We start from the raw sequence: 27,563 nt of genomic DNA, 5'->3' as shown, positions 1-27,563 counted from the left end.
AGATTCGAAAGGAAAATTTGGATGGGGAGGGAGAAAGAGGGGTTTAAAGGGTGAAATAACAGACCAATGCCAAGGGCTTCTCCCCACCCTCCCTGTCCCTGAAAAACAGTTCCTTTGTGTCTGCCTCAGGATCAGATGGTATTTCTGAGTTAGTAGCATGCAGTGGAAAAGTACAATTCATGACAACATTGGAAACAAATATTTATACTGGATAGTTAAGGCACATTTTTCTGAAAAGAAGGAAAAAAAAAAAAAAAAGGAGGGATAAAGTAGCCTGTGAGCCATGATGTATATTATCTTCCCATTCACTGAATTTATTCAGGATTGCTGTCCCAGTGCTTGCCTTCGTCGTGCCTGCACCGCAGCGCTCAGCCCCTGCGGTTTCACCCCCTTGCTGTATACAACACGCTGAGGTTGCTCTCCAAGAAAAGCCTCAAGTGTTCCTGCTGATGCCTTTCGGCTGGAGGAAGACAGCAGTGGCTGAAATTCAGGCAGGAAAAATTGAGGAAAACCGAACAGAGAGCGCTATGCGCCTGTGTGCGTGTTTGTGCCATGCCATGTTGCAGAGCACCTAGACTTATTTCCAGGAAGAATTGTTTACTTTTTGCTTCCAACATAGTGTATAGATGGCCTGAAACTTTAAACAAGCAGGGGGCTTTTGATATACTGCCAGTTCTTTTCCACCTGAATCACCCGTGACAGCTCCAGACTGGAGCTGCTGAGATGAGATGGCAAAGGCTGAGGAGTTCAGAGGCTCCCCATCATACCAGGTCAACAGGCAGCCACGGGTGGCAGGTCACAACCACCAGCCGAGGACCTGTTTCTGTAATGTGACCATTTGTCCCCCTCCTGTGGTTCTCGTTAGGAAGGTTTACATGTCCTGTGTGAAGCAGCGTCTATAAATGAGATGGTGATGACTGATGCTTCCATAGCTTCATTTCCACTCCCAACAGTCCATTCTACAATGGGTTAGCTTTTCACTTTTCTACCTATTGATGTCCCCTAAATTTTAGATGAGCTAACTCTGGGGGTGCAGTGAGAAGCCACCTGTGTTTTGGTGTGTAGTGTCATCCAGTAAGACTTGGGTGCCTGAAGGAAATGAGCTTCATCTAGAAGAAAAGTCCTATTGAGGGTACAGGACAGGTGATGATGGAGCTTGGGCTGAAGAAATGCAGAGACTCCTATTTTGCTCTTAAGCAATATAACGTCTCTGCTTGGGAAACACTCTCCTTTATTTGCACGAGTGGTACTTTAATGGTCCTTGCTAACTGTTATTTATGGGGTGTTTCTCCGGCACAGGGCTTAGGTGCAGTGCTGTAAATTCAGTGAAAACATCTATCTGCAAATTAATCCGTGGTATTCGAGGTGCCAAAGTCTTGTTACCTAAATACCAGGAGGCATAAACGTGTGGTTTACCGTGTGAACTGGGGTACTGAAGGACGACAGAAGGGATGCACTAGAATTAGGGTCTCGCCTGTTGTACTGAGGCTCTGAAGGGGTTAAAGTGTTCCTTCCTCCCTCTGACTTTTGTGAGACTGCTGTGCTTAATAATGTTGCAGTTTAAATGGTCCCAACTAGGCCTTGAAGTTAACACCTTGTTGAGGTGAAGAAAAGGGGGGGGGGGGCAGTTCACACCTTTTCTGCAGCTATTGTTTGCCAGGAGACCTGCTTGGGGTGACCTCGAGGGAAAAAAAAATGAGAAAAAAAAATTATGCAAAATGCTTTTTTTCTTTTTTTTTTCCTCCTGAATTAAAGAGAGGGAAAAGGGCATTTGAAAACATACAGTTTCCTATAATAAATGGTTCCAAATATCCAGATGACACATGCTCATCCCAAAAGTGAACCAGGGAGGGAGAAGCCCCTGTGCATTACTTCTGCTTGGCCCTCGCCCTCACAGCAGGTAGACGCTTGTTCAGTGGCAGATGTGTGGGAGGAACCTAACAGCTACAACAGGGAGCAGGTACAGGAGGAGGTGGTTTGGGATCCCTGGGAATTGCAGTCCCAGGCTGCATCCTACAGTGGCATCCAGGGGGAAGGCAGTACAGCAGTTTTGGAGAGCCAAAGGCCTGCCTGGAAGGAGGCAGAAAGATCATGCTGTGTGTGATTCGCTAAACACTTATTAGCAGAAGGAGGGAACAAGAATTTAACAAAATGAAGAGCAAAATAACACTGTCCCCCAATACAGAAGGATGCTTGGGAAAACCCCAAAGAGATCCAGTTAGGAAATAACTACTCTCCCATCCAAACACACTGCAAAGAATCCTTAAGATTGCAAAACAAAGTGCTCAGAAATTGAGAAATCTCAGTACTTGTGTTGCCTGTGCAACTCTACATCAGTCTCATTTTGCTTATGCATTATATTACAGATTTTAATTACAGGATCACATGATACTTTTCCCACGGGATTCCTGTCTCATTCAGTGCACAAGATGGACAGTGCTAACTTAATGAGCAGCTCTTCAATATTTTGTTTTCTTCTTGTTCTTTGCATTTCCTCAGGCCTTGCTTATTGCAGAATATTAAATGTTGCTCTGAAGAAGGGATCCTTAATTTCTTGCCTGGCTTTGCTCTAATATTTCAGTCATAGCATTTGTATACAGCTGACTGTAGTGCAATATTCCCAAGAAAGAAAGAACCTCCTTTAGAAGGAGGGCTGAGGCTCTCGTGTCATTCAGTGCACCTTCTCTGTGTCACCTCCAGCACAATTTCTGTTCTGTCTGTAGCCTTGTGTTCAAACCTGTGATCCCGTCGGCTTCAGCAGCAGCTGGGAACATTTAGCGCACGTGCAAATCAGAAGCCAACATCTTTGCTGCACACAGAAAATGAGAGAAGTGAAAATGGGATTTGGAGAGATTTCAACTGAGTCATGTAGGAGCCATGTGGCAAAAACACATATAAAATCCAGTTAACTCAGGAAATAATTGGGTCTCTCTCGCCTCGTTCACTTCACCCCTTCTGATTTCTCGGAGCAGTGGATTTTGGGGATATATAGACAATGGTCTTCTCTATTCCTCAACTCTGATACACCTCCAAAGGTGGCCAGCTTGGGAGGGTTCATGGAAAACGAATAGCATCTTGTGTAGTTGAATGCTGTGTTGTGCATATGGAGAAGTAACTTAAAATGCTGGTGTTTCCTAACTTTCTCACTCTTCTCTGGTAACCTCAGCAACATCCTTTTGTTTGTCTCTAGCTGTGTTTATAGTTTCTCAGATTTCTAAAAAAAGCAAACCCCAAACAACCCTTCCTTCCCAAATTTTTCTTTGCAATACCATACGAAGACCCACATGGACTCCTTTCACTCAGGCTCTGCCATTCTGATGAGTGGAGCCATTGATGGACTAACCCTTCATGAGGCTGGCATGGGGATGGGTGGCAATATCCCCATGTTTCAGCAATATTTGCAGAAAAGAAGGCTGGGATTTGGGACTCTGGTATTTCATTCCAGTCTCTAGACAAGTGTCTTTGTAGGGGCACAGACTCTTCTGCCCATTTTTAGTCAGAATGCTTATGATTTGTTCATATTTGGCTGGATTTTCATTGTAACATCTCTCACACAAAAGCCACTCCTATTCCAAAGTTCAAGTCCCTACTTCAAAGCATGGAACTGGTACAGCTTTTCAAAGGAAGGCTCCTCAGAGTTTAAGATTAGTAAAACAATATATTTTTCCCAGCAGAAGAGTTTCAGCTGAAATTTTAAAAACAAATAAATGCATAAATCACAATTTAGACCGAGACAGACGCCCAGCATGGACAATTTCAGCCAGAACATTTAAAGTTTGGCAAAGCTGTAAGAGACTGAAAATGGTCTCATCATGTGAAGTGTGTGGCATGCTCCATCCGAGGAGATATTATCAGCTGTAAACAATCCAGGCTGCACATATAATTCAGAGATGTAGATGTTAGGGAAGGAAAAAACAATTTTAATAAGTCCATTGCTACAATGGCCCAGCCTGAATTGAACTATTTAACAAAAAAAACAACAAAATCTAGTATCAAGTTCAGTGAATGTTTTAACACTGAAGCTCCCCAAAACACAAGTGAATTAGTTAACTACTGGTAAACATATTTAATTATAAAGAGATGAATTTCCTGTTCAGTGACTCTTGAACACAGCATCACTCTGTTTTCGTGCATCCAATGGTTCTGCATTGATGGGCTAGAAATTTTTCCTATGAAACATTTCCTATGCAATAAGCCAAGGGGACTTATTTTTGGTAGTCACCTTATAGCAATAAATGACAGAGCAAATTGCAATATTTGTAACTTATGAAATTATTATGCAGCCCTTTAAACTAGATGTCAGCTTGCTGTACCACAAAGAGTTAATCTGTCCACAGTACATTATGATCTGTAATAATTGGAAGCGATTGACCAAAGTGCTGTAAACCTGACAGAAATTTGTTGCCTGATTTTCTGCAAACCACAAGCACAGCTTATTAGTTGAGACCTGAGCATTAATTGGCATTAGCTGGCATTTGTAAACTGCAAAAGAGAAATGACCATGGCACGCATGCAGCTGTGAATGGCAGAGCTGCAAAGCTGCAATAGGTAAAACTGTGTTCCAAGTGCAAATGTAAAACCATTTGAGTTGGCTGCTGGCAAATGCCCACGTCTAGGGATTTTAATGAGTGCATCAAAATCAAAATAAGTGAAACCACATAGAATTTTAATTGTTCTTATTCTAAATATGAAACACACTGGAGTGGTATTCTTGAATCTGGGGTGTTAGCATATATATTGGCATATTAACATGATCACTTTTCTGTTCTAAACCCGTAGCCCTCAGAAAACCAGAGTGCCAGGTTATATTAGGGAGGAATCAGCTTGGAAGATTTAAAAATAGTTTAACTTGGACTTATTCAGATGTAAAATGTTGTTGTTGTTGTTGTTGTTTTTTCAAAAATATACCTTTTTAAATTTTTTTTTCTGTATTGGTAAGAACAAGCAACTGATGACACTAATATAGCAAAAGATCACTTGCTGTGCTTGTTGCCATGTCTCTCTTTCTGGAGGCACAAAATAAAGTCTTTTCTCTTTACACAAGTGTGGTTACATCATGTTGTGGCCATGATGTAGGGCGGAGGGTCCGTACTTCATCCATTAAATGCAAGCTATCACGAGAGTGGGAATTCACAGATGCAAATGGTTTTCTTGCTCTGACAGCAGAAAAATTAGCATAAATCTTTAATCCTGCTGGGGAGAGGAATAAGTTATTATAATATTATAATTATTATATTATGAGTTATATACTTGCACTGTCATGTTACTGTATTGCTGATCAACATCGCTGTTTGTTCACAACTATATACAAAGATGGGTGCTGTACCCAGTAGAACTATTTATCATTCCAGTGCAGCATAGAGCTAAACATATATAAATGAATAGTCATCTGGGGTTTCCAAGTTAGAACCAAAATCAACCTTAACATAAGGAGGAAGCACAGAGAAAGGAGGTGGAGGGTGAAAATGCATCAGGAGGATTGCATAGCAGTGAGGATGGCAAGAAGCTGAGGTTTAGACCAGACTTCTTCCTAAGTTTCACTTAGAAATGAGGCTTTTGAACAGGCATCTCAAAGAACTTCTCCTGAGCTCCAAAAATATCTTTGCCCAATGGAGATACGTAAGGCTGGGAACAAGTCGCAGCCTTGTGCGGGGAGTTACGGAGACACCAAAAGGCATTTGGGCAAGAGGGGAGTTGGAGAAGTGAGTGTGCAGGAGCTGTGCAGACACAGCCATGAGCGAGATAAGACAGGGTTATGGTTATTTGGCCTTTGGGTAAATAGGATTGTGCTTTACAAGCAACAGTAAAAACAAACAAGTGTGGATTTAATAGGGTATGTAAGGAGGTCTGTAGCTCCACATTCAAAATGCCTATGTGTGGTGTGCACGTTCCCAGCCATTCGACACAGACATGATCTCTTGGCAACACCCATACAGATAATATTTGGATCTTGCCCTGAGAGGGAGATTGCCTTTTAATGTGTAAAACTGCTTGGAGAGTTCGTTACTAAGAAAAAAAGGTATTGATTGCAAAGAAACCGAAAGTACTGATGTTTTTTTACACCCCTACACTCATACCAGCTCTACCTTTGATTGTAAAAATCCTGTTTAGCTTCTATCAGGGTAAACTAAGAGCAATTCTGTTCATGTTGGGAGAGTTGCAATAACAATAATAATAAAAAAAAAAAAAAGGAGCATAAGCAGTAGCAGATTGAAACTCAGTATTTTGAGCAGCTGGGGAAATTATGTTCTAACCTTATATATCCAGATACATATCAGACCTGTTCACAATATAAAGGATGGTGTTCCAAAATTACAGCTTTGAATCTGGGTGGTATTGCCTCTGGCTATTGTTTGCAGTTGGGAATGAAAGGAGTTGCATCAAGTAGTAGAGTGTTTGCTGTAAAGGTACAAGTTATATTGCATTCCACGGAGCTGTGGTTGGAGGGGTTGATGATGGAGACAGACCCAGTCACCCGTAGGTCACTGATTCAGTCACTGATAAAGATAATAGTAATCACATTGTCATCAGAGTTTAGAATGGGCTTTTACTGCCCATTTAAAGCTCAGTACTCAATATCTTTTGAGTTGGCAGATTACAATCCCCAGGTTTCGGGGTGATTTGGATCCTTAGCTGGCTGTAGCCTGGGTCCTCCAGCCTGAACCCAAACTGTGCCTGAGCTTTGCCCTGCTGCTGCTTTTAGATGTCGTTGTAGGCATGGGTTCAATGAGCTGGGAGAACAGAAGAGAATATAGTGATCTAAACCCCAAAATGTGCCACACAAGGTGGCAGGGGCTGTTGAGTCTGTGGCTTGTGGTAGCAACAACCATTGTGGACCAAATATAGGAGACCAATTGCAGAAGGGCTGGAGGGACTTTCTACTCAGCAGTGTCATCAAGTCAGATCTGAAGCCTGTCCACAAGGAAAATAAGTGCTTCATCTTAAACTGAAGATACACAGAGTTTCTGAGTATTTAGCACACCAATTTGGCATCTACAAGATGCCGTATTTTCCTTTTAGTTAAATCAGGTTCAGTAGATTGAAAAAGAGGTGAGTGAAGCCTTGGATCTGTAGGACTGTAAAGCTGTAGAAGTGTTAGGTGGGAAGTGCTGGGAGGATCCATTTGATTTCATAATTTTCCCCCCTTAGTTATACCCTGCTCTTTCCATCTCCTTATAAATATGCGAATATGTGTCTACTGCATACTGGCCGATGCATTTGTCTCTTCCCACTCTGTGCTTTTTTGTTGGGCTTTCCCTCTTTCCCCTAGTCCCTTTTCCCACACCCTCTTTGTTTTCCACTTTTCTGGCTCCCAGTACGAGCTTTCACCATCTTTTTCTTCTGCTCCTGTCCATCCCACGGTCTCCTAAGCACATCATCCAGCTACTAACGTTTGCTTTCCAGTTCTGCTCCAAAGCTTTGGGTGTTTGATGTGGGATTAGAAATTAGGCAAAATGAGTTTACCCATCCCTGTTTTGCGTTAGACTCCAATTCACAGTGTTACCATCCAGACATGCACAGTAGCCATAAACTGTGTGGTCTTTTCTTTTTTTTTTTTTTTTTTTTTCAACCAGACTGCAGTGACTACATATGAAAACAACTTTTTTTCAACGGCAAAAAGAGTGTTGGGCTTGTAATTTTCCATCAGCTGCTCTGAAAAGTAAAATCTGCATCTTTACTATCAGTGCAGTGGACTTGCCTGTCCTTCAGATGCAGCAAACAGCATTTTTCAGCCAAAGGAAGCAGCTGAACACATTCTCACCTAAATATATTATTTAAGGCAAGAAGTGGGTCTTAGTCACCCCCGGTTTAACTCCCCTGGTGTCAGTGGTGCAGTTAATTCGGTGTTGCCAGCTCTTGTAGCTTTATTACGAGTTGTATGGTAATTTCTGCTTTTCTGGAAATCCCAGCTCCTGACAGCCTGTGCTGAATCTCAGCTTTTGTGTGCAACCAGACTTGAGTTTCTTGAGAGGCTCTAGCAAAAAAACAGAGACATGTAACCCTCAAATCTCTGAAACCAGAAGGCAAATCAACTCCAAATCCAAATCCATCTTCCTGTTTTTGTCTCTTTTTCGATCTCTTGATTTCAGAGAATATTTCCCCCCCCCTTTTTTTTTGGCTCTTTTTCAATCTCTTGATTTTAGAGATTTTTTTTTCCCCCAACCTGGCTCGTGACTTTGAATAATTCAGGTTGGCAATGCTGCTCTCTCCGTTGGCATCAGTGGAGTTAGACCAGGGATGAGTTTGGCCCAGCGCTTGTAGAAGACAGATGTATGACTCTGTTCCTTGCAATGTATTGCTTGATGTGATCTGCTGTTCTCTTGGGGGCCAAAAGAAGTGGGTTATCTTAGAAAAATAAAATTCTATCATCACTTGATACAAAAAATGGTATTTACAGAATTGTTTTCCCCCGTCTTTTGTTATAATTTTTTAGGTGCTTCAGAGCTGGGCCCATTTTCAGATCCCAGGCAGTTCACAAGCATTTCATCCCTCACTGAGAGCCGCTTCTCCAACCCACGAATGCACTATCCAGCCACCTTTACCTATACACCGCCAGTCACCTCAGGCATGTCACTGGGTATGTCCGCAACCACTCACTACCACACCTACCTACCACCACCCTACCCCGGCTCTTCCCAAAACCAAAGTGGACCTTTCCAGACCAGCAGCACTCCATATCTCTACTATGGCACTTCGTCAGGATCATACCAGTTCCCCATGGTGCCGGGAGGGGACCGCTCCCCTTCCAGGATGCTCCCGCCGTGCACCACCACGTCCAACGGCAGCACGCTGCTAAACCCTAACTTGCCCACCCAGAGTGACGGGGTGGAGGCGGATGGCAGCCACAGCAGCTCCCCAACCGTCTTGAATTCTAGTGGCAGGATGGATGAGTCCGTTTGGAGGCCGTACTGAGATTTCTTCCATAGCCGGCCTGACCTCCGCAAGCCAAAAAAAAAAAAACAAAAAACAAACACCAAACAGTCGACTAACTATGAAGTGCCTGTTTTGTCTTTTTTTTTTCTTTAAAAAAAAAAAAAAGGAAAAAAAAAAAAGAAAGAAAAAGATTTTACCAATATGTGCAACTGTGTAGACGGGATGATAATGGCCATAAATAACGCAAGTGTTACCAACACACCACAACCCATGTTTCAGATTATGCGAATCAAAGCACATATTTTCTTTTTTTCCCCCTTGGAACCATTTTACTTTGTTTTATATTTAAAATGTACTTTCTCCACACAAAAATCACCCCCCCCCTTTTTTTTTTTTTGCTTTTTTTTCCTTCCTTTTTTTTTTTCCCCAAGAGTTTTGTAATAACTAGTGAGTTACTTTTGCCAATGAGGAGAGAATGGACTCCCCAGCTATCAGGAGAAACATGGTGATGCAAGGCAAAGGCTGCATTCCCTTTTATTTTAATAAAAAAACCAAAACTAACCATGAACTCCAGATACAGTTGCAATCATACAACGTATGGGACCCTCTCCACACCCGTAGTGCAATTCACCTGGCTTGTATTGGTGCACATAAAAAGGAAAGCAAAGAGCGAGTTGCTTCCATTTTGCCATGATCCATTCAGACGAAAACAGCTGTCCCAAAAAACTCTTGTCCGAGCCTTGCTGCGATTAACGGTTGGAACTTCTCTGTGTTCACTGCTTTTTTGGTTTGTTTTCGGGTACTTAAAGAGATTGAGTTTTCAAGTTAGGCGAGCCAACCCCAGGGTTTCCTTTCTGCTTTTGTATCCCCTCATTTTGCCTTCGATTAGCCAAAAACCAAAAATAACAACCAAAACCTTGAAAAACAAAAAAACAAAATGTTATTACTTATGCAAAATATGAGAATGGCAATATATATTACTAGAGCAAAAATGGTATACATAGTATTTGTGTTCAGCTATGTTCTCTTTTTATTATTTTTTTAAATTATAAATGTGTAAAATTTGAGGTTGTTTGCTAACATGAATCATCATATAACTTTAAAAGAATATTTATAATTATTTAATGACATTTGGACCCTTTAAACGTTTTTTAATGTAATGATATATTGACTTCGGTCTCTAAAAGTGTTTTTTGTTTTGTTTTGGTTTTTTTTTTTTTTTACTTATTACATTTCTGCAATGGTGTAAACCTCAAACCTTTACCCAACTCTGAAAAGCAGTTCCAGTGTGAACCAGTTTACAATGTGACTTAAAAATGACAAACCCAACCCAAATCCATCCACATCAAATTATTTTGGATGTAGGATCTTTTTATATAACTTATGAAGGAAATATTGTGTTTAAAATATTTTTATTAGCTGTCTGGTTGCCTTCAACACAGTCTTGCCTTTTAATCAGTAGTTGTGGAGACACTGGAAAAATGGTAGGAAGGATGAAATATTTTCCACCCTTCCCCTAATTTCTTCTTCTCCCAGGATTTTTCTCAGAACTTCAAAATTTTAAAAGATTCATATTTAAAATGGTCTGTTTTGACAGCATAATTTGGATTTCAGCAGGGTTGTTTTGTTTTGTTTTGTTTTCCCAAAGAAAAATCAAAACTGTTTCAAAGCCCATATTTTTGCAAATAATGAATTGTTAAATATCTCAGAAATGGGATTAAGGGAGAAATGGTGAAACATTTTCCCCTCCCCTTGCAATTTCATCCCACTTGGTGGAATAAAAACTTTCCAAACTTGAGACAGAAGCTGCCTGCTGGCAAGTCACCGCCCGTTAGCATTAAATGCGAGAGCCATTCGGATGCTGTGGTGGCTCTGAAGCTGATGAGGCTGTTGCCGTGTTAGAGGGACAAGCCCAAGGGCAGCAATACTCTCCTCTGCAGAAGCTGAATCTAAACTCACCTTAAAAGCCACCCTGGTGCTCCCAGACGTGATACAGGGGGAGCAGATTGCACCCAAACCCCTTGGCCAACCTGTCTACTGCCAAACTATCTCGTGGAGGGGCCCAGATTTTGCCCCTCCCAGGTCAGCTATATCAAAGAGGGAGGTGACATGGCATCAGCTGGATGTGGTGGGAGCTGAACTGCCCTCCCCACGCTCTCCCCAAACAGGTGATGTTCAGCCTGGTTTAGCGGGATGTTTGGCACGTGCCGGTGGGTTTGGCTGGTGCCTCCTCTTCTAGTCCCTTAGTCACTGCTCTCTGCAGCCCCCTTACGGGCTGGAGGCCCACAGGCTGCTCCTTGGGTGTTCTTTGGTTCCCTCCAAAGTATTGCAATAAACCATCAGTGGGCACAGCCATTACAGAGCCAGACACCACCCTCAGAGCTTGTTAATAGCGAAGCTGTTGAATGAGTTGCCATTAGCATGGTGCATCCCTCCAATCTGCGTGACAATGTGCTCTTAAAAATAATAAATTAATAAAGTCTTTACCTTCTAAAGGTTGTATACCAAGTATGCTTAAAGTATAAGTAAGACACTTTGTTTTTCTTCTAATACTTAGTTTTCCTTCAAAGATGGAAGCTGTAATTGATTCTATTTATTGTTGGTTTGTGGTAGCTTGAAGCATACCACTGTCCATTTATTTGTAACTGTAAAGTAACGTTTGTTAGTCTCAGCAGCACTTAAAAAGCCAGTGTCTGGTTACACATTTCAGTTTTGTTTTTTGTTTAGTAAGCAAGAGAAAAAGAGATGTACTGCCAGTGCAAGCTGTTTCCTATTTAATAAAAGGTACTATATTTGTACATTATTTGTTATTGCTGAGAAGGGCTTTTTAAGGTTTACTGTATGCATATTAAATAATTTTTAGGGTGCTTTTGTGTTGAAATGTTGTTAAGAGTGGCTGCAGGCAGCAACCCAGATTTTCTTTTTTTTTTCCTCTCTTTTTCTTTTTCTCTCTCTCTCTTTTTTTTTTCTTTTTTTTTTTTTTTTTTTTTTTTTTTTTTTTTTTTTTAAGACTTTGTTGTAAAATTCAAGCACTTGGTTTTTGTTTCTGGATAAATCCAGCACAGACCAGATTTTTGTTTTGCCCAATACCGACAGGACTCTGTTTGCGTCCCCGCGGTTTTTCAACTGGACCATTAGGGACAGACGTTGAAAACGTTCTCTCCGCCTGGTCGAGGCACGCGTGCCTGATCCGACTGATCTGTGCCCTCGGCTGACCTGACTCTGCCTCCTTGAGATAGGAAGGAAAGGATTTTCTAAGTACCTGCGGACAGAGGAGCACCAGCCTCTTGACTTTCAGTAGCTCCTGAACCCTCCCGGTGCCTTTGGAAAATCTCTCCCGGTACATCAGGCTGGTAATGGAGGGAGCTGTACAAGCTGAGGCAGAGATGCTCACCAAAGCTCTCAGAAAATGCTTTTGAGTTCACTTGGAAATGCTCTTGAATCAGGATTTCAGACAAAAACCCCAACCAGGTGGTGCTATGTAGTGAATCCTATCAGTTTATTATTGTAGCTTTTGTGAGGTACTTGGCATTGCAGGAGTTTTCCCAAAGGTACTACAGCCCTTCCCTCCAGGCAGTGGCAATCTTTGGCACCAGTCATAGATTTAAAGATAAAAAATGGCCTTTTTCTACCTTTCAGCTCTCTTATCCTACCAAAGATTTACTTCCAGCACAAAAGGCACGATGTCTCTTGCCAAATGGAGGATTAAAGCCTCCTCTCCCTCCTCCTAAGGGTAACCAGATTGGGGGCAGCGGGTCGGGACGGATGAGTAAAGCAAATTATTTACCCCACAGCATCACTTGTGTGGCGTTCATCATTTACTTTAAAAGACCAGATGCTGTGTCTTTTTTACCATTGAACTTTTTTTTTGCCAGCAGTCCCCCGAGCAAAGATTGACCAGTTTCCACAGGTACTATCTAGAGTGGGGGAGAATTTTGCACTTTCACCCTGAGCAAAGTGAGGCTCAGCCCCTCGCTGGGCTGCAGCGCCATCAAGCCATGAGCAAAAGCAATAATTAAACCTGGATCAGCCATGAGCTCAAAGAAGCCCCATTCTCTGCCCCCTTGAATTTCATGTTGTTTTTAAATAGAATGCATTTCAGTTTAACATTTTCTGAGAACTTTTTTAGATGTTTGTTTACTTCCATGTTTACAGATAACTCTTTGCTTTTTTTTTTTAATGCAGTACTTTTAAGTATATCAGCCAAAACCATACTTTTACAGTAACATTAGGTAATATGAGTGACATTCCAATTTTTTTTGTTGTTGTTAATATGCTTTACCAATCTTGAACTTCTGCTGGAACAAAATATTTGTAGCATTTTGTGTAAATACAAGCTTTAATTTTTTATTTTTTCAAATGCTGTCACCCGAGATTTGCTTTTCATGCACATATTGTACAAACACACTCTGCTTTATGCCACAGACGATGATTGTGGATCAGTTTACTTCAACTTCAAAGGGACTATTTGTATTGTATGTTGCAACTGTAAATTGAATTGTTTGGCATTTTCTCATGATTGTAATATTAATTTGAAGTTTTAATTTCATTTTCAATAAAATGGCTTTTTTTTTTTTTTTTTTTTGTTAATGTTCTTTTACGCTTCTTTTTCTTCCTTGTCTCCTCTTGGCACCAGGCAGGGGTAAAGCAAGCACATGGTAGGACAGGGTACTGGCCTGTGAGTTGTTGCCCCATCAGTTAAATATAACAAGCAGATTTCCAGACCTTTATGTGGTAAAGGACACCTTCTAAATCTGATCTCAAATGTTGCTTCTTTTCCTGCGCCTGCAAACTATCAAAACCTGTGTTTCTTAAAGAAGTACAAACTGCTCTGTTTGTCTTGCTACCTCGTTAACTCTGAAACCTGACAACTGACATTAGCCTTGACGTTCTGGTGCTCAAAGGGCTGTGGGCAGAGTTTGAAGTACAGGGAAACCGGGATTTCTAAACTGGAAGGGAGGGATTGGGATTTACGACACTTCCAGGATGGAGGTTGAGCCATCCCCACCTCTTCCCGGTCAGACCTGAGGAATGCAGTTACAGATAATCTTGTGATTTGCATGGCCTGAGGCAAGAATAGTTTTCAAGCAGCAAAGAAATAAATTTATTGGGAGGGGACTGAGGGAGGAGGCTATTTTTCCTCCAGCTTAGTGGCAGGGGTAGGAGGAGATGCAGCTAATGAAGGTGAGGTTAAGTTCACCTGAGGCTGCCAGCAGGAGGAGAGGACAGGAATTGTTTGCAAGCTTGTGCCTGGTTTCATAGTAAGTTCTTATCCTTCTTGGCTATTTCTTGAGTCTGCAAAAGCGAAATAGTAACAAAGAGAGGTGTGAGGTTCTGATCATTTCAAGAAACCTTTGACTCTGAAGTTTAAATGTCAGTGATACTGATTTGGGGAACTCTATTGGCTTTACCATGGACCTACACATTTGTTATGTGGTGTTTTAAGCTTGAGATAATATTTGTGGGTCTTCAAGAGCGCTTTCATTCCATTTCATAAGCTGAGTCCTGATTTTAGGGAAGCTTGATCCAAGACTGAGGAAGCAAGCAAACCAATCAACACTCTGTGATGTAGTTACTCTATATTTCATTTTCAGGGGGCTTGTTCTACAAACATTAGTGCTAAGACTTTCTGCTTCCCTCTGGCATGCAGATTAATTTAGCTATTCTTCCTTTCACAATCACTTAATCCAGATTCTCATCTATGAAAATGAACAATTTTTCTTCATTTTGTTTGATGGAGTGGTGGAGCAGGGGCCCTGAGACATTGTGACTCTTCTGTCCTTGGAGGTTTACAGGACCCAGCTGCATAAAGCATGGAGCAACCTGGTCTGACCCCAGGAGCTGAGGATGCTTGAGCAGGAGGTTGGGCTGGAGACCTTCTTCCAAATTATCCCATGGCCCTGTAAGGCAGGCTAGGAGCTGCCTGCTACAGGTTGTTGTCTGAGATAAAAAGTGCTTGCGTGACTGTATGGAGAGCAAATATTCAGCTGAATGCAATCTGAATAAAGAGGTTGGACAGGATTAAATTCATACATAGGCATGTTATTGCGGAGTTACAGTGATCCCTCTGTCTTTTTATAGATTCATAGAATGGTTTGAGTTGAAAGGGACCTGAAAGGTTAATTTTTGTTGGTTTCTGGCACATTTCTCTGGGATGCCTATGGCAGTCATAGTCAGAAAAAAGGGCTGGAAGAGCCAAACCATCCAGTACTCTGATCCAGTACAGCAGTTCCTGTCAAATATCATGCTGGGGATGTTGCTTTTGATTTTTTGCTTCATTTACCCTTCTGCAGCTTGTGCCTCTCTTACCTTAGCCAGAAACCAAACACTTGAGGCAAAAGGACCACCACTGGCCACCATGCAGGACAGCCCCTTACAGAGACGTGGAGCAGTGGGGGGAAATAAAACTCAAAGTACTTTAGGAGAGAGAGTACTTTAGAGACATTTCCTGTTATCTTCCCCATCTTTTTGATGTCAGTAAATATCTTCTTGTTTTGGGGTTTTGAGTGTTGAAGATCAACTTTGGATCACTGGAGTCAGGCCTTGCTGGTCCCACACAGTCCTGCACAGCCTCTCTCTGCTGGCCTTGGCTTTAACTTTCTAATTTCCTGTGGCTGTGAGTAACACCAGAGGGTCTCAGAACAGCCACAGGCCTAAATTTGCTTTTTTTTGTGCCTAAATCAAGCTCCTGGGGAGAGGTGGGAGTGAGGAGCAGGGTCTCTCTCTTAATTGGTGGCCTGTGCTGGCACCAATTAAAATTTTCATCAAGCTGTTCACTGGGGAAAAGGAAGAAATAACTTCAGTTATATATCCAAGGATTGATATGAACTGTCTAGTTACCTTCTGCCTGGTCAGGAGGAAATGAATCAATATTTTGGGGTGAAATCCCTCCCTTGGGTGACTGCTCATGGAAGGACAATGTTCTGCGTAAGTCACAGCAGCTCTGCAGAATGGGGGAGGACACACTGGACCATGTATCTGGGAAGGGGTGCCGTGAGGATGTCCAGCTCAGGCACTCACCACTTGGCTGAATGCTTGCAGAGGACAGCCTAAGACTGTTATTCCTCAGAAACATTTGTTAGATGGGTTAAAAAATATAAGCAAATCCACTAGAAACCCATAATCCTTGGACAGGTGATGCTGATGATTGTAGTAGTTAAAATACTTAGAGCATTTCTACTCAACATCTTCAAGAAAAGTTTTGCACAAGCTTAAAGCAAAAAAAAATAAAATATTTATCTTGGGCATTCTGTAATTATCTTTTCCCTATAGATCTTCTGGTGCAGTGTCAGTCTGGGATGAATGGAGCTGTTCCCAAGAGAACTCTTTATGATACTTGTATGTCTTTGGAGGGAGGGACCTCAGCATTTACCCCACTGGGAATAGGAAACAGTTGGCCCCACTAACAAATAAGGCTGTGAGATACAAAGAGGGTAAAGCCCAAACTTCCAAAAGCTTCTGGTGATCTGATGCAGTAACTTGGGACCTACAACGTAATTTAAAATTGAAGTTCTCAGGCCTACCCTGCTACTCTCATGCACATTTATTGCATATTGTACTTAGGGTAAGTGCAACCTGCATTTCTTGTGTAGACTGTGTTACTTAAATAACAAGCAGACTTGAATTTCCCTACTGCAGTTATGTGAGATAATAAAAAAATCCCTATAGGTATATTTTAAGAACTTGTAAGGATGAGAAAAATTAGTTTTACTTCTGTAGCTGGGAAATTTCAGCATCATCTGTGATTCTCCAAATGACTTGGGACTCCTCTTTTCGTGCCTCAGTTTCCCTAAATATAGATCAGGGAATTTATTATTTCCCTACTTTGTCAGGGTGTCCCACAGGACTCAGTGTTTACAGAGAGCTTTGGACTTTTGTTGTTGTTGTTGTTTAGCTTTTTTTTACTACAAATCCAGTGTTTGGTCTCACACCATTGGACAGTGTCCTTTGAAACAGCACATTTCTAAACCACATGTTTAGAAAAATTGACCCAGTTTCCAGACTGCTGATCTGGTCAAATAACAATGTGGAGTTAAGGCCAAGTTGTGCTGCCTCAACAGATTTACTCTGGATTTGTGGTGGGGCAGGAAGAAAAGCAGAGATCGCTGCAATCCGTGGAGGCAGCCCTTGGCCACTCCCTCCCAGCAGCTCGCTCGGGATGAGCAGCTGGAGCTTTGTGGGATGTCCCAACACTTAGAGAAAAGCAAACAACCCATGTTAAAGCTGATACGCTGCAGCAACTTACCAGTGATTAATGTTTACCACGAGGCCAAATTCAGCTGGTGATTACGCCAGTGCAGATCAGCTGAAGTCCCTCTATTAATAGCCCCGCGGTTTTGGACGCCAGCGTTTTCCTACCCGTAAGTGTGGGTGTTATCAATGAAGGGTCACTGAAGTGCTGGTTGGAAGGAGTCTCAGTTGGTCTCCCAGTTCAAGGGAGGCTCGAGGCAGTACCACTGTCACCAGATCCTCTCAGCAAGGCTGTGCCCAGCAAGTCTTGGTATCTCCTAAGTGTGGAGATGGAGCCAGGATTTCAGCACCCCCAACCTTCCCCCAGTGTCCACCCCCCAAGCCTTTCAAAGTGCAGGTGGTAGCTTTTTCGCCAGCCTCTGGGTTAGGGACTGGGTTTGTTCCTGCCTTTGGCTTTGGCCACAAAAGGTACAATAAGGGTTTAAAACTTTGTTGCACATCTGTAGGACTCCAGTGCTTAGTGACCTCTCCCTTCTTCTTCATTCGTATTCAGAGAATCACAGAATGGTTTGAGTAGGAAGAGGCCTTAAAGACCATCTCGTTCCAAACCCCTGCAGTGGTAGGGACACCTTCTGCTAGAACATGTTGCTCCAAGCCCTGTCCAGCCTGACCTTGAACACTTCCAGGGATGGGATAGCCACAACTTCTCTGGGCAACCTGTGCCAGGGCCTCACCACCCTCACAGGGAAGAATTTCTTCCTAATATCTAATCTATCCCTGCCTTCTTTCAATTTAAAGCCATCCCACCTTGTTCTGTCTCTCCAAGCCCTTGTCAAAAGTCCCTCTCCAGCCCTCTCATAGCTCCTTTAGGTACTGGAAGGCTGTGTCTGTTCCTCCAGGCTGCAACTTTAGAGCACTATTAAAAATAAAGTCAAAGCCTAAACACAAAGGCAGCTCCTCAACCCCCCTCCCACTCCCTCCACCCCCTCCGCCCCCCCAGCTTGTTTACTTTTTGATTTCCGCAGTTGGAAAAAGAAGTCCTTGGTAGCTGAAAATGATGTTGTTACTTCCAAATGCTGTGAGGCAGCTTCTCCCAGGAAAGCACAATCTTTATTCCTGTTCCAGGGTGTGCGAGGCTGGTTAGCAAATGCGAGGAAATGGGAAAGAAAGGCTGCAACAAAAGGGATAAAAACCCCAAATAATCCAGACAGATCTCAGGAAACCTGGATGCAAAAGATCCTTGTCCGTTTATTACCAGTAGTGATGTTCTCCTTAAAGAGCAAGATGTTCTCATCTTCTAATAATAGCCGGGCCAGATGCTAAAGTCTCTCCTGCAAATACTGTATAAGTGAAAAGAACAGCTGATTTCTGTTAAGATGAATACACCAGGAGGATAAGCCAAAAAAAGTATGAGAAACCTCCAGAGGTCTGTCTTTGCAACACCGCTTGGCAGCTGGATCTCAGAGTCGGGACTGAAAATCCATCCTGTGCTTCTGCCCCTTTGCTGATCCATTGCTGTGTGTTAAGCAGCAATTCCTGCACCACATGGGGATTTGGAGCAGTGCTGGAAGGGATTTCCCCCTCTGCTTTAAAGAGCTGCAAAATTCACAGCTTTTTTAGAGCTGTAGAAAGTATCAGGCAACCAGGAATTTGCTTGATTTGCTCCTTGCCATAGAAGATGATTCCATGCTGAGTTGGGGCCAGTGGTTTAAAATGGCATTTTTGTTCCATCTTTTTTTGTACTTTCCCCTCTGCCCTGTTTTTTGTTCTCAGTCTTTTCTATTTGTCTGGAAGAGGCTAATTCAAAGTCCTAGATAAAAACAGGATGGGAGTTTTATGAGGCATTATATTGGGCATTAAGGAAGATGCTTCTACCTCTCCCCACACTACCCCTTCAATCATCTTTTCCTTATGTTCAGCCTAGAAACTGTATTTCCCTCAGGGCAGGGATCTTTGAAATCGCAGTAAGATCACTCATGTTTGTAGTGTGCTTGTAGGTATTGGATGGAAAGTGTTAGAGAAAAGTAGGGTATACAGTGATGTATATATTTCGATGTAGATATTTTTGTATTTGTGTAATGGGGCAATACCCAAGAAAAGAAGAACTGTGTATCGTGGCCACACATTTTTCTCATATGCTGAATGGCAGTCCTCGAAAACAGTTCCTAGAAACCAGAAAAAAAACCATTGTGAAACATCAGGGGAGAACTCATCCAATGTTTAGAATTGCTGGCTAATGACTGCAGATAAAGATGTTTATGGAGAACTTGTGTAACCCCTTTCCTTGCCAGTGAGAGAAGGTTTGGTACGTGCTGTTTCAAAGCTCCCTGTCTCTGCCTGACCAAGAGGATCCCCCCCAATTGCTATTTTCATAAGTTTACAAGTAGGAACTCATTTTGGTTGCTCCATTTAACAGGGCACAGGGTCATCTCTTTTTTTTTTTTCTGTGCACTGCATTTGTTTATACAAGATACTTTTTGGGGGATGGTCACATTAAGACTGGCATTTTGTTTATTGTGGGCATCTGTCCTGGAGCAGCTCACCAGCTCCTCCATGATGGAAAATACCAACAGGTAACATGCTGATGAACTGCAGCATTACCTGGTTACCATGGATCCACGTGTGTGTGGCACAGACCCTGCGCCCACGATGTGTTGGCAGTGCCTGTGATGAAGGATGGAAACAGGATCTTCTGCCTGTGGCATGTTCTCCATGCCAGGGCAATGCACTGCTCAGACACTTGCCTGTATCAGGTCTCACCATCTGGAGAAAAGAAAAAATACAGAGATAATTTAGGTCATCTGTGGCCTGACAACCTAGAGACAGGAAAACACAAACTGCTGGCACTTGAACAGACTGTGGTTCGCAGGAGATGGCACCTCCCCGAGGCTGTCTAGGTGAAGTCAGCGGGGGCTTATGCCCATCCCAGGGGGCTGAGGCCTGAAACCCTGGTGAAGATGGATAAATGAATGCACACCCTAAACATAAGTCCTCTCAGATGTCCATGCTCAGATCTTGGCTTTCCACTGGAAGTAGTAAGGCCCTGAAGTCACCCCCTCTTCCAGCTCCCCCAGAAGGTGTTGAACACCTAGGGTCAGTGTTCAGATCTTACATTTGAGTCTTTCTTTCTGTCAAAAAGCAAAGCTAAAAGCAGACCCAGTTCGTGCTTTGGGGAAGTGTAGACTTGCTGAAGCCACTGTTGGCCCTTTGGCATTTCTAGTTACTGATGTGTTAAAGTATTTTAATTATAAACCAAAACCTGGCCCACGAGAGCAGATCCATCCTTTCCCCAGGAGTGTAACTGAGCTAATCACTGATGCATGCAGGGGTTCTCCCACCCCATTGTGTTCTTTCAGGCCCATACTGGTGTTGTGGACCAAATTGAGGGAAAATTGTAGCAACCTGCCTAGTGCCCCTTGTCCCTCAAGACATCTGAAAATGTGCACCCAACAGAGAAAAGGATAATACTGAACTTGCAAAGGTCCTGTGTTAGAGATGAGAATGACCACAGATCTCAGGTCTTGCAGATGAAGTGTCAAAGTAATTTCTTCAGTGCTTCTTTGCCACAACAACTGCAAATAAAAAAAACAAACCTCAAAGACGGAAGACGTGAAGCTCAGAAACACACCCACACCCACATGCAATACGAGAAAGGGGGCAACCAAATTTGCAGCTGCCTCCCAGAATGAAAAGAGGTTCACTTCTGAGAATGTTTTCTTAAAATTATTCTCTTTTCAAGTGTCCAGAATGGATGGGTACTTAATAAAGTTGTGTAATGCTTTAGACAGACACTGGGGAAAATATAGGATACAAATGTGGATATGATTATGAATTGGCATCTGCATTTACCACCTTGTTAAGTCATTGCTCTTCAATAAGAAATATTATCAGTAATGGGTAAAAATATATGTGGAACAGGGAATTGATCTTACTATGAATCCCACAGTTCCTGGTATATTTAGTTGCTTCTTTTAGCTTAAAATGCAGTTGCTGTTTTCCTTCCAAGGGGTTTTGCCTGCTTTACAGTTTTTGTTAAGAAATCAGTATTTCTTCATAAAATATGCACACATTTGTTAATATTTGTGATGAGGAAAATGTCAAAGAATTCAAAGGCTGTGATGCCATTTCTCTGGAAAGGGCAAGTACCTTATCAGTAGATACATTCTCTTTAAGAGGTCAATCCTAATCCCAATCACAGTCACAATCCCAATTAAAAAGAAAAGAAACATGGCAGTCTGGGAAATTTTTTCTCCCACAGTTGCTACAGTTGTTCACTCTACTGTTCCCTCTTTGGGTTCTCAGTACAGGTTTGAAAACATTAGTAGCAGGATATACAAAGGAATGATTTTCTTCAGGTGACAAATGGTAGAACTGAATCCTGCTGGTTTTCCTTTTGTAGCCACCAGAGTGTTTTAGGCAAAGGTAACAGTGGGAAGCAGAGCCTTGAATGCCCTTGCCTCCTAACTCATTCCTGAAGCAGGAGTTTAATCCCTAAATTGCTATTAAAAGGTTTCACAGACTATATTAAAAGTGTTACACAGACTGTTAAATCAGAAACTGAAGCTGGATGTTGGAAGGTATATCTTCCACCATGCAGATGACCAAGAGAAAGCACTTTAGCCAAATGTGTCCTCAAAGGTGATCTCCTTAAGTCAAGAGCTAATTTCCTGAGATTTAAAGATTAGGCCATTGAGGGTTTTTTTCCCCAATATATGTATTTATGCATTATTGTAGTACTTATGTGATACTCAAACACTTAAAAATGTAACATAAAAAAGTTCCAGCTTCTTTTCTGGGAGAAGCACCCTAAAATGCACCTTCAGGCTTTGGGGATTGTTTTTTTCTGTGCGTGTGAGTGGATCAGCACCTCGTACCTGGGGGTGCTTGTGGATGTGTGTGTGTGTGTGTGTGTGACCATGGCAGATTGGCCCTCCCAAGATAAACAGAAAGTGAGAGAATGCTGATGAAAAGGTGGGATTTTGCCTCTGCTTTTGCATGGGAAAACCCCTTCTCTGTGCAGAAAGGATTTCTGTTTCCTAGGAACACTGAGAATTTTGGCCTCTAGATCCATGGATTTGAAGGTCATCTGGACAACTAAGTAGTGGTGATGCCAACAGTACTTAATGTTATAGTCTTTGTTGCTGCAGGGCTATGGGATACCCCTGTGTGCAGAATCCCAACTAGACCTTACTCCCTGGCCCAAAATTGTGTGTGTGATTGGACTGGAGGTTTCTATATAGTTCTGAAGACTTCAGAAGACAGGGGGAAGGCTTCTTCTCCTTCGGTGAGTGGTTTGGTCATTCAAACTGTAACATAACCCACTGCCCCTCTGTAAACTCCAGTGCCTGGTACTGCTGGTGTTGGAGATCAATTCACTGGATATAAGTGAGACAAAGCAATATCTTTGCTAGACCATTTAACAAAGCTGGAAAAAATGACAAGTTCTTGGCTATGTAGTTTTAAGACTATAAATAAAAAAAAAAGGAACTGGAGAAACTGGGGAAAATTGGTTTACTGCAATCTTATAAATTATCCGACAGATAATGGAACAGAGAGGGATCTTGCAGTGGGAGAAATGAGGGAAAAGATTAAGTGCTATAAAAGCAATATTTCTATTGTATCCATAATGATTGCTCTCTAGTACAATTATGAATTTCAGTTCTCAGATTCATCTTCCATTGGTCTTCATCTTACAAGGACATAACTGGTGCATTGATCGTTATTGACAAGTGCTTTTAGTTTTGGGGTTTTTGTGTTTTGTTTTTTCTTTTTTTCTTTTCCTGGAGTGAAAGAAACAGTACATAAGCTGTTGCTCAAGGCAGAAAATCAGAGGATCCAGGGAAAATGAGGTGTCCCAGGCTTTGAAACACACTAATAGGTGCAATACGTCATTGTACAGATGTTGTGTAGCCAGCACCTCTTAGTCACACCTGAGCAAAGTTTAGCCACTCACTGGGTCGGGCTAAGTCATGAGAAAGCTCGGAGATGTTGCTTTTCATATTTAATGCAAAGAAAACAACCCCTGTTTTCTTGACACTTTGATCCTCTGTTTTCTTATCAGTCATCACAGTGGTGTTGCAAAGGTGCTGAAGATAGCAGAGGAAAAGGGCTGAACCACATGAATCTAGTTTCGTTATTTGCATTTTATTTGCTCTGATTTCATCTGTGCTGTCGCATCCTGACTGTAGTGTGCCCAGGTGGCCAAGAAGGCCAGTGGCATCCTGGCCTGTGTCAGCAATAGTGTGGCAGCAGGACCAGGGCAGTGCCTGAGCCCCTGTGCTGGGCACTGGTGAGGCCTCACCTCGAACCCTGGGGTCAGTTTTGGGCCCCTCATGACAAGAAAGGTATTGAGGTGCTGGAGTGAGTCCAGAGAAGGGCAATGGAGCTGAGGAAGGGTCTGGAGCACAAATCTGATGAGGAGCAGCTGAGGGAGCTGGAGGGGCTCAGCCTGGAGAAAAGGAGGCTCCGAGGGAACCTTCTCACTCTCTACAACTCCCTGACAGGAGGTTGTAGACAGATGGGGGCCAGTCTCTTCTCCCATGTAACAAGTGACAGGACAAGAAGAAATGTCTTTGTGTCAGAGAAGGTTGAGATTGGATATCAGGAAAACTTTCTTCACGTAAAGGGTATTCAGGCATTGGGACAGACTGCCCATAGAAGTGGTTGAGTCACCATCCCTGGATGTATTTGAAAGGCATATAGGTGTGGCACCTGAGGACATGGTTTAGCGCTGGTCTTGGCAGTGCTGAGTTAACAGTTGGACTCAATGATTTTGGAGGCCTTTTCCAACCTTTATGATTCTATGATTCTGTGACTACTTTGTTTGATGTGTTTGGGAGCAACTCCTATGAACAGCCGCTGCCACTTTGAGCTGTTCCATGAATAAGGGACCTCAGTGAACATGAAGCCGGGGTAGACAAAATGGGTGATTTTTTTTCAGTGTGTCCTTCTTTAAGTTTAAAGATGTAACTTAGACTTTTGGGGGCGTTTGATTTTCAGCCCCCATTGGAATGAGATGGAACTGCTGGGACTGTGCTGTGTGTGGTCACAAGGGCAATGTCTGTTTGTCTGTCTGCCTGTAGCTTTTCACTCAGGTGGTCACCCAGCAAAGCTCAGTAATTTCAGAACTCCCATCTCCCCGGATAGCAAAGATGTTTCCATCCAAGCATAGGTTTGGATGCCACCTTTATTGTGCAGCAAAGGGGACAATCAAGACACGCTGTACTACAGCCCCTTTTAAATACTTACAGAAGTATTCTTGTGAAGAAAACTAAGAGCTTTTGATGAGGCTTTGCTCCCACAAACACTGAAATTCTGCAACTCACGTGGTGACTTTGGTAAATGTGAGGTAAAGCACATTTGCAGAAAACCCTGTGAAAGAGGTTTCAGGCTGATGTGTTTGCCCTCACCTTTGGGGCTCAGTGTTCATGGCCCCTTGGTGTGGTGAAGCTGATGTGTTGTCACTCACTGAGCTACAGTGACACAATCATGTGCTTGAGCCCTCTGAGTTCTGCAGAGCAAAGGGTAAAATGTTTGTCAGATCTGACCTAGATTTGGCCTTGATTTTGAAAGGCAGGCTTGTTGCTCTATGAATAAACTCAGGATGTTGAAAATAAACATCTAAAAAAAAAGGAGAGAATGACTCTTCTCACTCAAGCCCTAGAAACCAGAAAAGGAGACAATTGAGATTTAAAGAGAAAAGTCCCAGCAGTGTGGAAGCAAGATGGGAAGATGGTCCATTTAAAACAATTTGAGTTCTCATTTTCCGTATCCTTGGGAATGTGATACTCTTGGACCAGCAACAGCCCCGCTGTGCATCCATGCACAACCTGCCCTACTCCTGGGGTTATTCCTCACATCTTCTGTAGGCTGGAGCTAAAACTGGAGTCTTAGCCTTAGCTAACATCAGCCTGAGCCCTCAGTAAGAGACAGCCACTGTAGAAACCAGAGACTTCAGCCTCTTCCAGGAACCTCAGGTGGGTTGTTTTCAGAGAAAAGAGCTCTCTCTTTCCATCCACAAAAAACATCTGAGTGTAACATAGGTTTTGCTGTTTTCTAAAGGTTTTGCTGTAGCCAGACTTCTAGATAGGAAAATAATACAGAGAAGATTTTAATAATACAAAAGATTTTTCCCTTATCAGGATTTCTTGTCTGGGTGTTTGCACACTCTGAGCTCCTTTTGGCCTGCCCTTTGCACTTCTGGCTTCTACCTGGACACCCACCCTGGTGCACTGACCTTATAACTCACAGAGTTCATTTGCCTTAGCAAAGCTGAGCTTGTGGGAATCAGAGTTTTCCCTTCTTGGTGAGCAAACGGGAGAATTCACATCTCCTGATGCTGGGCTACAGAAAGGAGAGTGAAATTTATGAGGCCTGAAAGAAACCAAAGTGGAAAGGGAGCAGGTGTACCAACAGTGATGTTCCCTTGGGAGGAGGCAGGAGTGCATTTTCAAATTGGTTTTGCCAGGTGTGAATCTTTCCAGGACCTGACTAATGAATGCTTACTCATAGCAGCCATCCCCCCCCACCCCCCAAACCCAGGCCAAGGTGGGGATGAGCTGTTTGGGAAGAACAGCTGCAAATGAACCAGTGCTGGAGCCCAAAGTGGCGGGATAGGGATTACTTCACCTAAACCAGGACAGACTTCCACATACAGGTTAGTTACACTGTGTTTGCTCCCTTTATAGTCAGGAGAGGGAAAGCTGTGCTTTGATCTGAACAAGTTTAGTTGCCCACTTTAGGATGAGATACTTTAAAAGCATATTTCTCCTCCCTGACTGCAAAGAAAGCCCAGAAGCATCTGCCCTGGGACCTGAGTCATGAAGAGGTGCAAAAACGGTGGCCCTAGAGCCAATCTACCAGCAGATTTCATGTACCTTGTGACTTGAAAGTAATTCTCCGTATTGAAGTCAAAATTATTTTTCAGTTCTTTGAATTGATGGTTGTCCTCAAAAACAGTGAGACAGCTGTATTTTTTAACAGAAGGGTGGAGTTTTTTGCAAAAAATTGTTTGTTCCATGCACTACTACAGAAGTTAATCTCACTATTGATATTAAAAGACTTTGAATTGGTCTCAGTGACTGACAGGAGCAAGCAAGACCCGAAACCTGACCCATTAGCTGCTGGGCTTTGGGTTGAGTTTTCTAGTTTTCCCTCTTGGTAACAAATAAAAAAATGCACCAAGAATCAAATGAGAAAGAAGCAGAAGGCCATTCCTCCTGTGTTTTGGATGGGTGGTAATCTTGTTTCTCTGGTACATAAATCAGATACAAATTCACTAATATCACTGGACAAATGGTGACTGAGATGGGGAAACAACCCAACCTTGAAAAAGCTTCAAGGCTCCTTCAGGCAAGCTGTCATAGACTTGGATACTTTCCCAAGGTGTAGCTAAACACTTTGCCTTTTCCAAAAAAAAAAAGGTTGGAAACCACCTAGAAAGTTTTTCTGAAGAGGTGTCCAAACCCTCCTGCTCCCATGGGGCTAAAATCCCTCCAGGACTTTAACCCTCACTCACATTGGGGCAGTTGTGAGTGGGATCCAATGGCAGGTGGAAGTAAGGTCTGAACTGCGACAAAAGCAGTGTGAGGGTGGACACTCTGCATTTCAGCCACATGATTCACAGAGTCAGAGAAGCTAAAAACTAATGAGGGAAATGTGCTGGCAATACCGAGAACCATGGCTTGGGTGCAGGTGGCACCCAAGCACAGGATCTCGCCAGGCTGCGGGTTTCCATAAACAGGGTGAGGAAGGACATTAATCAGCTGCACAAAGAGTCACGCTGGATGTGGGGTAATGACTGCCTGGAGGCACTGCTGTCCCCAGATGTGCCGTGCAGTCAGTTCCTTGATGCCAAGAGGAAATCTGTGTTCTCTGGCTGTGCTGCACACCCGGGTCCCCATCATCCAAGGCAATGCATGTGCCCTCCAGAAAGAGCTTTTTCTCCCTCTGTGCTCAGAAACGAGCTGGGGCATTGCTGGTGGAGCTGCTGGAAGGGGAAGCTCTCTGATTTTGGGGAAACAGCAATTTCTCACAGCTGGTTCTGCATCCAGGCTGACCTTGCATTTGGTCCAATCTCCAGATGCTGCAGACACTGATCCCTGCAGCCCCCAGGAAAAACTGGCTTATTTTACTTGCAGATTTATTTTTTTTTTTTAATAATGTTGTCCTGATTTCTCTCTGGGCTAAGAACCCAGCAGGGGACACATAGGCTCTGGCATTCCTCTCCCATTGCACACTGAGCAACTGTCTCCTCTGTGAAAGCAGGCTGGCCCCTGAGGAGCAGGTTGCTCCAGTCCCCTCACTGGGAGGTACTGGGGCTTCACTATGCACTCCTTTGACAAATAAATGATCACCAAACTGACCCAGAGTTTGGTCCCCACTGTGATCATAGCAATCAGGTGACAGGTAGTAAAATGATGCCCTCAAGATGTCTTTGCCCATGGCTGTGGGAGGCTTGATCATTGTGATAGCATGAACCAAACAGTGCCTGGGCTCAA

At 43.0% G+C, this 27,563-nt stretch overlaps 1 protein-coding gene across 8 annotated transcripts in view; it reads left to right on the top strand.

Annotated features, from left to right (window-relative positions):
* Positions 1-27,563, top strand: part of RUNX2 (RUNX family transcription factor 2) — a 222,919-nt gene that overhangs the window by 142,038 nt on the left and 53,318 nt on the right. For 4 of the 8 annotated variants that reach the window (XM_050316039.1, XM_050316035.1, XM_050316038.1 and 1 more), the window contains one exon: positions 8,435-8,913. The exons of 3 other annotated variants lie outside the window; for them this stretch is intronic. In XM_050316039.1, coding sequence (XP_050171996.1) covers positions 8,435-8,913 — 479 coding nt within the window. Of the gene's footprint in view, positions 1-8,434; positions 8,915-27,563 lie in introns of those variants that run through there. One more of the 8 variants, XM_050316031.1, reaches the window with a different exon arrangement.

Source organism: Myiozetetes cayanensis, unplaced genomic scaffold (assembly GCF_022539395.1).
Source record: "Myiozetetes cayanensis isolate MyiCay16 unplaced genomic scaffold, myiCay2020 scf2-11, whole genome shotgun sequence".
Taxonomy (NCBI): Eukaryota; Metazoa; Chordata; class Aves; order Passeriformes; family Tyrannidae; genus Myiozetetes; species Myiozetetes cayanensis.
This window is presented reverse-complemented; position numbering and strand designations above follow the sequence as displayed.